The sequence below is a fragment of the Notechis scutatus genome, chromosome Z (assembly GCF_049901735.1).
Source record: "Notechis scutatus isolate UNSWTSFEM ecotype Mainland chromosome Z, rNotScu1.2, whole genome shotgun sequence".
Classification (NCBI taxonomy): domain Eukaryota; kingdom Metazoa; phylum Chordata; class Lepidosauria; order Squamata; family Elapidae; genus Notechis; species Notechis scutatus.
In genome coordinates, this window is record NC_142025.1 from 94462375 (window position 1) to 94473678 (window position 11304).

The window sequence follows — 11304 nt, forward strand, 5'->3', positions numbered from 1 at the left end:
CAGTTGCCAAGCCCTGAAATGTAGTCATGTGACTGCAGGTGGTAGCCACCAATCGGAACTCTGAACTGGGTTGTAAGTACTTTGGGGTGGGGGGGAGTCTATTGTAACTTTTAATGGTCATTAAGTGAGACTACCTGTACCATTCACTATCTTCTCATTGACACTCTAAAAAATCGAATGCCTCCTCATGTCAGGAACTATTTCTAGCAATGATTTTAAAAAATTTCTGATTAGACTGATACATGCTAGGCATTTTTTAAAAGAGAGAGGGAAAAAGAGAGAGAGAGAAGAGAAGAGAAACTTGTTTCTGTGAAGCCAATTCTTTGGAGGGGACAAATTTAGATAACTAGGCTTCTTGAGTTCTTCTATTACTGTTGGGTTGGTTGTTAAATCTTTAATAACCAGTGTGGTTAAATCAAGATGGTAGTTGTGATGCAACCAAAGTTCACCTATGTTTGCATTTGTTGTAAGGTAGAGTTTCAGTCATACCATTGTAATTACCATCTTGACTTTTTTTTAACATATCTGTAGACATACCTGGTGGTTGCTATTCTCAGAGAAACCAATGAAAAAAGAGGTCATTGATGATGGAATAAACAAGATTGGGAGTCCAACAACTGAAACAAGTCTAAGGAACTGGTGAGCAGTTGAGCTAAGGCCTTGGTTTCCATAGCTGGTCCAAAATGTCACAACATAGACATAACATGGCTTGTTAAATGTCCATTACTCATACTGTAGTCTAAGGCAGGAAAGTCCACAGAGAGGAGTCGAGGCATCAGAATAACAGATACAAGTGGGCAATGGGGACTGCACTTCTTTTTATTGATGTATGAAGTGTGCAACATATATTAAAAAGGAGAGGATTTTCCATTAACCATTCTGGGGCATTTCATTGTAACTGATTCTTCAGAGAGCAAATTCTTGACTGAATCCAATCAATCCATATTCTATATAAAGTATCTTTTCATATTTGGTTTTATTTTTTAAAAAATATTTTGTTTGCTATCTAGAATTTGTTAGGATTGAAGAAATTTATCATTTTTAATAATAATACAATAAAAATAGAGTAGAGAAACTAAGCTGAATGAAAAAGATATAAGGAAATAGACAAAACTTTTAAAAGGTTACTTGAAAGTGATGCAAAAGGAGGGAAATTAAAATCAGTTTTAAATCATTCTCAGGATCTGTTGGCAATATCATTATAGGACAGTATGGCAGTTGAAGTTCCCCAAGTGTTTTCATACAATTGTATATGGTTCTGAACCCAGCATAGTCACTTCAGATGGGCAAAACCATCATTCCAGATCTAAATATTTTTTTAGATGAATAACTTAATCTACCAGGAGAGAAGGTAGATAAAAATAAAATAAAATCTACAGGAAAAAAATATATAATCACTGGCATCGCAATGCTGTATTTGGTTTGCAAACTTGTCTATTCTTTGGGTACTGAAACAATAGGCAGAAATGTATTTACTTTTTTTATCTTTGAAAACACTGTAATAATGATCCTTACAGAAAATGTGATGCTTTTACTATACTTAATTTAGGAGAAAATTTGATGGTTGCAAAATTTTAGGAATTGAAGTCTACACATCTTAAAGTTGCCAAAATTGACAAACACCATTCATCACAACACCATTGTGCTGTGGTTTAGAAGATCCATGAAGATCTGGTTCCTTACCCAAGCCTTTGGCAGGGAAAAATGAGATCATTCACTTCATCACGCTTGCTATCTTTTATCTTTGAGTCTTTTATTAATTTTACTGTAATTCCTTTGTCTGAATGTTGTAAGCCACACACTCAAATGAACATTAACTAGGCCCATTCCTGAAAGGAAAGAATATGCTCGGGGCACAGGAAACAGCTGCTGCTGAGCTTAGTTCCTTAAGCTCAGATGATCCAGGATGGTGGATTCACATGACTTCCTTACACCAAATGGACCAGGACAAATGAATACCTTCATGTTCCCAATAGACAGTGAAAATAGAAGTTTCCCTCAAATCCCTTACACAAACAAAATTCCCAAAGGTGACAAAATGAGAGGCTATAGCTTTTTGTGCTAATTTAAAAAACAAACAAACCAGAATGTTGTATACTATTTTTTGTTGCAAACTTTCTACTTTAATGCTTCAGCCACACTGGATTCTTCAGGAACAAAGGACTAGAAAAATCTGGTATGCCATGCAAAGGCAGCAAAGGACTGGAAGGTGGAAGCCATTATAGATCATCAGGATCAAGAGAAGATTGCATAAAAGGTCTCTTCTGAAAAATGCTCACTGCCATTGTGAGAATGCCTATTTTCCAAAACCAAGGCCCAGTGTGGCATTTCAGATCAGCTGAATGAAACTGGCAATTCAGCCTGGGATATATCATCAATCAATGGACTGGGACAAATGTAGTGCCTTATAGCTCTAATAGTTCCGTGGCAACAATGTGATAAAATCTAGGAGCTTATCCAAACAGGACAATAATTTTTAAAAATAAAATTCTGAATTATCTATCTAGATATCAGTGAAATACTCTGTCCATAAAGGAATCTGGAAAATTATAGTGATGACAAAGTGAAGCAAAGATAATCAAAAGATTATATTTGAGTACTGAATATTGTCTTAAAACAGAAAATGTTTGTGGCTGAAGTAGTTTCATGCTACTTTTATCTTCAAAGGAATTTTGTTTGATTGTGATTTTCTCTAATAATATGTGTTGTTATCATTGCATCTAAATATTGATGTTTATTGTTTTTGAATTTTTGAACAATTCTATTATGGCAGGCAGTGTGGAAGATGCATGAAAAGCAGGGAAAGCATTGAGGAACCAATGGACATGGTTTGACTCAGCTCTGCCAGTAAGTTCTCATGCCAGTGGAATTCATTTATTTTGCCTTACAGCCTAAACTACTGTTCATCATTGTGAATCCTCTGTTGTGGATTTTCAAGAAACCGTGATTTAGTACGATTTTTGAATCCAACTTTAAGCTGCCATAAAAAACATTGAGTCATTCAGGCCAATTCCAATCTAGTAGAGAAAAACCACAGCACCTTCAACAAATGTCCATCCAGCTTGTCCATGCAGCAGAGCAGTGCACTATCTCCCTAGAGGTTGATTAATTTTGACTTTCATAATAAACTTGCAATGGTGTTTTTTTAATCCAAGGTTTACGGGGTAGTATATTGTACAAGGGCTCCTATGGCTCCTTAAAAGAAACCATGCAGGGATGCATAAACCAAAAACTTAGGTGCACATAAAAACCCTAATATGTCCAAATATTGCCACTAAATTATAATGTTTAATGTAAGAGAAATTGAATGACTGGAGAATAATTATATGATTAAATATAACTTTAAATCAGATCATATGTATCTTGTCCCTATCAGCTACTTTTTAAAGTACAGCCTGGCATGCTATTCTGTTCCATTCCAAATGGAAACCTGGTCAAGAAGTTACTTTGGCCTCCACCTGTCCTCCTATTCTATCAGCAAAATATTTTTGTGTCAAAAACAACAACAACAAGGAATTGCAGATCTACTGGCTTCAAGAAAAGTAATTTTAATTAAAATAATCCTGCTATCCAGAAAGCAACATTAAAACATTGAGAAGAAGTGGGTGGGACAACATTGACATTAGAGGGTGTTGCTGAAGAACTATGGGAGGTTCTTCTTGAGTGGGTAGGGCCATCCCAACTCCCTGCTCTTTAAAAGAACAGTTTGCAAAGTTGGAAGAAGCAGAATTCGTGTTGCAAGTGAAGCACAGCTTGGACCGAACCTTCCCATAGGTAAGATAATGGAATTTCTGGCTTAGGCAAATTGCCAGACTAAAAATTATAAGTCATATCATACTTTCTCTTGTTGTGTCAGGGTTTCTATCTTAATTCTCCACAGAAATGCTAATTTAATTTAGAAGATTCGTTATTTTGGCTTATTAACTATGTATATGAGTTCTTTTCTATCTTTTGAAGCTTAGGTTGTTCATTAAATTGTACCAGCGCACAAATTTCTATGCTCTCTTGATAGAAAATTGTGAATGAGTCATTGATTTTTAAAAAACAAAATAAGATGGAAGATATGAATCAGTTTTAAATATTTATCATTCTATATTCCCAGGACAATTAGAGTGATGTTTAAATGCAACTTTACTCCAGCCTGCTAATCCCACATCATAAAAATTGGACATGCCAAGTAAGAAAAATGAGAATTGTTATCTCACACATACCCAGAGCATATCAGATTGGGCAAATGTGATTTAAAGAAATAAAGCTCTGGAAGAAGAAAATATTCACAAGAAACAGGAAAAAAATTATGAAGAATATCATTGATATTATAGACAGACAAACAAACATATCTGTATAAATTATATTTCACGTATCTGCATAAATTATATTGAGGGGGTTTTTTGGGGGGGTTCCCTTCAGAATATTAAGATTAATCAGAAATAATCTAGGTATAATATTGTGGCTCTAATTCAATAATGGACTGTTATTAATCTACTGTCTCATAGAAAATTGATGAGGACTTAACATATTGTCTTGTATGTCTAATTCTCCTATGCCTTCTCACCAGTTTTTTCCCCATCTTCTCTCTTACCCAAAAATCCATCAAAAAGAGAAAAATTAAATAGCCTACAGTTATGTTAATTAGTAATATGGGAAGCCATTCATCTTTTTAGTCCAATATTATCCATATACTGAGTGGTAGTGGTTCTGTAGATTTTAGTTCGACATATTTCCTATTTGACTGCTATGGAATGAAGAAGGAATTGTAGGCCTGTAAGGCTGGTGTTTTACCATTGAAAGCAGCCCTACCATCAATATTCAAAACAATTAGACTTAAAATTAATCAGAACAATTACCATTTGTTCCAATGGGAGCCACTAACTAGGAAAAGCTGGACTGAATCACGATCTTCTTTAAGGTGGCAGTATTCAACCTGCAATTTTTCTGAGATAGATGAAATCCAACTTAGCTTTTCGCCTTTTCTTCAATCACCACTACTGATGTTTCAGCATAACATCTTCCAACAACTCATCTGCCCACAATATCCCCAGTCCCCCCCTCAGTCCCCTTGATTCAGAATTACTATTACTACCGGTACTGATTTTCATGCACAGCATCACCCAAAGCCCCTTCAGTTTTGGCTTTTTTACTATTTTTATCTCACTAAACTTGATCAGAACAATTACATTTCCAACTGTTGTTGGAACAATACAATTTGATGTATATACAAATCAAAACAAATTATGCTTTCAAGGAAGGCCACCTTAAGCCAGCTATTTAGTACAAAAAACAATTCATGCCTTTTACATATATATATGGGAAATAATACGGTTTGCCATGCTTTCCTCTGAATCTTTTGAATTCCATCTCCCCACGAGTCAGCCAAACTCAAATAAGTACTGCCATGCTACTAAATAAGACACCTTCCTTCTGGAATATCCACTCCAGATCATCAGTCCATTCTTATTTATACCTCCTTATATTTTTCTTCCCTCATTTTTTTTTTTTTTTTTTTTTGCATTAGCAGAATGAGCAACTAGCAAATACACAGCCAGATTTTTCATGCAGTGGATGGAGGATTTGCAGACACATTTGAAATTCAAGCATGGTGATATAGTAGAAGGCGCTACATAACTTTTTAAAATTTTAAAATGAGTAGCAATAGCACTTATATACTGCTTTACAGCCCTCTCAAAGCGGTTTACAGAGTCAGCATATTGCCCCCAACAATTTGGGTCCTCATTTTACCCACCTCGAAAGGATGGAAGGCTGAGTCAGCCTGGTGGGATTTGAACTGCCAAATTGTAGGCAGCTGGGCTGCAGAAGTAGCTTGCAATACTGCACTCTAACCACTGCGCCACAGAGGCTCCTATATAACTAGAGTAACTAGAATGAAAACAAAAATTGCATTTTTCCAGGGCACAGTTTAGAAAATCTAGGCAAATTATCATTCTGGAGAGTGGACTGAAGAAGTCATTTTGGGGTTACAGGAAAAAGACCGGAGGGGATGGGCTACTCAACAAACAGCATTCTTACTTTTTTTTTCCCTAGACATGCATGGCAGGATGTTTGCTGGCCTGTTGCTGACCATTTTCCTCAGCATCAACATTTTAAGATCTGAATCTCAAGCAAAGGCTGTTCCAGGACCAGACAGGATGCAAAGAGGTGTGGGACTGGTCCGGCGCAACTGGCCGATGCAGCTGACTCAGGATCAGAAGCATTTGATCTCCCAGTTCTTGCCTCACCTGTATGACTGTAAGATAAATTGCACGTCCTCTTTTCCACTCTCTTGGAAGTTCTTCATTATGGGTTGGGGGACGTTACTGAAGAGGGTGCTTAGTAAGAATGAAGATAGGCATTGCTTTTCTTTTTGTATTAGCAACACCTGAATTGTAAATATGGTTAAAAGTTTGTAGAGATTCTCAGTCATTCAGGTCATGGTTGTCTCAAAGGTGATTTTTCAGGAGGCAACTGGACTTTCATGTTTTTTCTTTTGAAGATGTTTCGCTTCTCATCCAAAAAGCTTCTTCAGCTCTGACAGGATAACGGGGAATGGGAGGATTTATGTTCCTTTATAATTTATATTTATATTACCACCTATCTGCAAGGAATATAAATCATTCCATGCCTCACTATCCTTTCAAAGCTGAAGAAGCTTCTTACAGATAACAGATAATCAGAGTTGGAAGGGACCTTGTAGGTCATCTAGTCCAACCCCCCAGCTCAAGCGGGAGACCCTACACCATTTCTGACAAATGGCAGTCCAATCTCTTCTTGAAAATCTCAAGTGATGGCGCTCCCACAACTTCCGAGGGCAAGCTGTTCCATTGGTTGATTGTTCTCACTGTCAGAAAGTTTCTCCTTATTTCCAGGTTAAATCTCTCCTTGTTCAGTTTCCATCCATTATTCCTTGTCTGGCCTACAGGAGCTTTAGAAAATAGCTTGACCCCTTCCTCCCTGTGGCAGCCCCTCAAATATTGGAAGACTGCTATCATGTCTCCCCTGGTCCTTCTCTTTACTAGACTAGCCAAGCCCCATTTCTGCAACCATTTGTTGTATGTTTTAGCCTCCAGTCCCCTAATCATCCTGGTTGCTCTTCTCTGTACTTTTTCTAGAGTCTCAACATCTTTTTTATAGTGTGGTGACCAAAACTGGATGCAGTACTCTAGGTGTGGTCTTACTAAGGCTTTATAGAGTGGTATTAGTACTTCCCTTGATCTTGATTGTATCCCTCTGTTAATACAACACTTGCGTGTATTTTTGGATGAGAAGCAAAGCATCTTCAAAAGAAAAAACATGAAAGTCCAGTTGTCTCCTGAAAAACCACCTTTGTGAATGTGGTTCTTTAAGGCAATGGAATAAAATTTGATTTTACAGATGAAATGATGGCTGGAAGATAGTAATAAATCAAATTCTTGCTCAGTTTTCAGTCATTTCCCTCCTATCGTGCTTATTCTTTGTTTGTATTGTATTTTCATGGATTTAGTAATTTATTGGGCTCTTGTTTTAAAAGGAATGGGGGAGAGTTCTTGCTAAGGTGTAAATATCCTGTACAGGAGGATTACAGTTGATCTCATATAGAATTGACAAATAACCAGCTCCTGCTACTAACACTACTTGGTATTTTTCATTGCAACAGACATTCCTCCAAAAGTACATTTTAATGGATGTGTCAATTTATTTTTAATGCAGCTTTCTTAGTATATTAATTAACTTGCCTGAGTAATTTTTGAGGGAAGGAGTTTTTGTTCCATTATTACCTTGACAGGCAACAACATCTCTAGTTTTAATTTTCAAAATTCCAACATTACTTTTGTCTCTTCAATCAAGTAGCCATGTGAACAGCAGATTGAGGATAAAATTCAGAGTATATTCATTGCAGAAACTAAGTTTTAATAGCAACTGATATCACTGCATGTAGTAAGAAAAAATTAGTCTTTCTTTGTGAAAGTTCCCCCTTCTATTCCAAAATTTTACTTTGGAAACCAAACTTTTAATGACAGTTTTATTCCAATAGAAGAAAATATATGTAACTCAGGACTGAACTCTGGAGTCCTTAGTGCTCTCTGAGCTTGGCTATTTGCTTGCGGACATTTCATTACCTAGCTAGACAATAACATCAATGCCCTAACAATTTTACCACACAAACAGTCAAACCCACAGAGCACAAAGACTCCATGGTATTATTTTCTGGGATATAGAGAATCAAATGAATCGTTCCAAAGATTCAGGACGGTCAGAACCATTTTACCCGCCTTCCATTAACACATGTCTATTCTCCAACAGCTGAACTTGCTGCTACGGGAAATAATCTGAATGACGACGATACACATTTTCCGAACTGGATGGATTTTGGACGACGAAGCTCTGAAGATCAGGATGGAAATGCTTAAGTTACCCTGGGGCAGGGAGAGCTTAAGCCCCAGGCAAATGTCTGGTAGACATAGGCAGAAAGCAGACATTCTAAATAGTTATTTGATAATCATTTCTGTTCAGATAAGATGTGTTCGTGCCTATTTGTTCCAATAAAAATGATACTACTGCTACTGATAACTGCATTGGCGTGGTTTATAGATGGAAAGATTGGAGAGTTATTGGATTTGTCCATGGAACATTGTCCATGGGGTCACAATGGGTCAGACATGACTTCGCGACTAACAACAAGTGTATGCTTTCATGGCAAAATGTAACATATTTATGTTGTTCATACAACCAAATAACTTTTGCTTTGCTTTTTTAAACCAAAATTTTGCTATTTTTTTTAATCCTCCAAGCTTTAATCACCTGCTTATGTGTTATTAAAAAAGAGAAAAGTATAATTAGAAAATAAATATAAAATATATTGCTATTTGTATATGTTATTTGACATACTTGGATATGAATTTAAATGTATGTTAATTCCAGTGTCTGCTGTCCAAGACTAATTGTAAATGACCTTTTAAAAAATATTTATAAATTAGTTTTGGACTTAAGTGAATCTATCAGATATAGGGACACATACAGGTCTTTAAGCAGCCTCTCAAATGTTTTGTTTGTACAACCTGCTAAAATTGTCTGTGGCATGAACCCAACCAAATATGATTTAATAAGCAATTGCAATTAATCAAACTAGAAAAAAATAAATGGCCATTCTAACTTCAGTTTCCTATTAATCTAAGCAAAACATGCTGTTCCATACTATCAATAGGAGATCAAAAGGCAAAGCACTATAAAACATGGTAATGTTTGGGGAAAGAAAAAATACAAAAAAACCCCTACTCAAATATCCAAAATTATCCAAAACAGATCCCCTGGAAATCTATCAGCATGCCAATTCTGCATGATAATGCACAGGAGCTAGAACTTTTCAGTATGTTTTTATATTTTTTTGCAGGGAAAGATTAAGGAAAGTTCTTGGTGCTCTTTGAGCTTGATTGTTTTCTTGCAAATGTTTCTTTGCTTGCTAACACTGATGATGTCACCTAGTTTGGGTAATGAAACATCTGCAAGGAAACAACCAAGCCTCTAATATTTTCCCTTAATTCGACCCCACATGCATAATCAAGTCAGGACAAAAAAGTTGCATATCAATGGCAAAGCCCAAATTTTCAGGTGCACTGAATGAATTCCTTGCCTAAATGGATTACATCCCACAATTCTATAGAAACTGGCAGATGTCACTTCAGATCCACTGACTGAAAGTTTTGAGAAAGCCTGGAGCATAGAGGAATTGCCAGGAGACTTGAGAAAAGCCAATGCTGTTTCATTATTTTAAACCACGAAAGGAAGTAGACTCAGGAAACTATACAAATATCAACTTGACATTAATAACTGAGAAAATCCTAGAAAAGAATTTGTTTGCACACAAAATACAAACAAGGTGATTAGCATGTATTTGTCACAAAAAGCCCATACCAGACAAATCTTAATGGTTTCTTTGACAATGTGATTAGATGTTGGGACAAGGGAATACTGCAGATGTTATGTATTTAGATGTTATTAAGCATTTGACTTGTTAATAAAGTGGAACAATGTGGGATGGATGACCTCTCTACCCAATGGGATTCCCAGTTGCTGAGCAACTGAGGCCAACATGTAGTTCTTAATGGGTCTATGTCTGAATTAAAGGAGTTATGCAGGTTCTGTCCTTCAGGTTCTGTCCTAGGTTCAGTCCTATTCATAAATGGCTTAGATTTGGGGAATAGAAAGAATACTCATACAATTTACAGATGACATAATGCTGAGTGGGGGAGGGATTACTAACATCCTAGAAGACAAGCTCAAGATTCAGAAGGATCTTGATAGACTTGAACATTGGACCTTAATCCAACAAATCCTACTCAACAATGAAAAGTGTAAAGCCCTACACTTAAAAGAGGAAAAAGCAGTTGTGCAATCACATGTAGTTAGTTATCTGCCTTAGAAGCATTTGCAAGGATATTCTAGTAGGTCACAGATTAAGCATAAACCAGCAATGTTCTTCCATTGCCCAAAGAACCACTGTCGTTTTCGGTTGCATCAACAGAGGTATAGGGTCAAGATCTCAGAAAGTGATAATACCACTCTATTTTGCACAAATCAGACGACGCCTGAGCAACAAAAATGATATGGGTTAGGAAGCTAAATTCTTCAAACAGTGAAAGGAATTTGGTATGGTTAGCTTAAAAAAGAGAAGACATGATCACCCACATAAAAGGGTGACAGAGTGGAGGGTGGCAGGATGTGAATTTATTCTCAGAGCAGGGCCATGGCTATAGCCCATTGAGAACTAGGTTGTACAAACTAGGGGTGAATGAACATGTTGATGCATATTGCAAGTAGCAGGCACACCTACTCACCACTTGTGCAGAACCATTCCTTCTCCCTCCCCACCTTTGCCACTACCACCGTCAGTCTGCAAAGCCAGAAAAGTTGGGGACCATTGCTCCAGAGCACTCAACAATCAGATGAAAATCAATGGCTGGAAGCTTTACAGTAAGGAATCAAAACTTGAACTGACAGAATTTCCTGATTCTAAAATTCTATAATAAGTGTCTTATAAAACAGGATTTCTGCTTTGCTTTTCATAAAAACAGCAGCTGCAAGAAAGTTTATGATCTGTTGGATCATACACTTGAGTAAGAGATTGCTGAAATATCCACAAATTTATGACGTCTTATTTTTATTTTAAAAGAGCATTACAAAGCAAAGAGTGGAGCAGATTTTTAGAAAGGGGCAGCTGAGAAAAACATTAATTCAAACCAGGATTCTGACTACTACCATTTGCAACAAGACCAAAGGCCCTGCCTCAGTTTTCAAAGTTCCTCTGAAGGGTATACATCTGTTTTACTTTGG

General features: G+C 36.7%; 1 protein-coding gene across 2 annotated transcripts; it reads left to right on the forward strand.

The window, feature by feature from the left end:
• Positions 1–558: 558 nt before the first annotated feature.
• LOC113413373 (gastrin/cholecystokinin-like peptide) lies at positions 559–8537 on the forward strand. 2 transcript variants are annotated; one of them, XM_087948212.1, is made up of 4 exons: positions 559–639; positions 2774–2847; positions 6043–6246; positions 8278–8537. In XM_087948212.1, exons 3-4 carry the CDS (start codon positions 6045–6047, stop codon positions 8382–8384), a joined length of 309 nt encoding a protein of 102 aa, XP_087804338.1. In that variant the 5' UTR covers positions 559–639; positions 2774–2847; positions 6043–6044; the 3' UTR covers positions 8385–8537. The 2 variants fall into 2 exon arrangements, with proteins under 2 accessions (XP_087804338.1, XP_026525325.1); XM_026669540.2 differs by lacking the exons at positions 559–639; positions 2774–2847 and adding an exon at positions 3692–3774.
• Positions 8538–11304: the final 2767 nt, after the last annotated feature.

Coding starts and splice junctions, on each gene's coding strand:
- LOC113413373 (XM_087948212.1), top strand. CDS start 6,045: ATGCATGGCAGGATGTTTGCTGGCCTGTTGCTGACCATTTTCCTCAGC. Junction 6,247..8,277: donor CTTGCCTCACCTGTATGACT/GTAAGATAAATT, acceptor ATTCTCCAACAG/CTGAACTTGCTGCTACGGGA.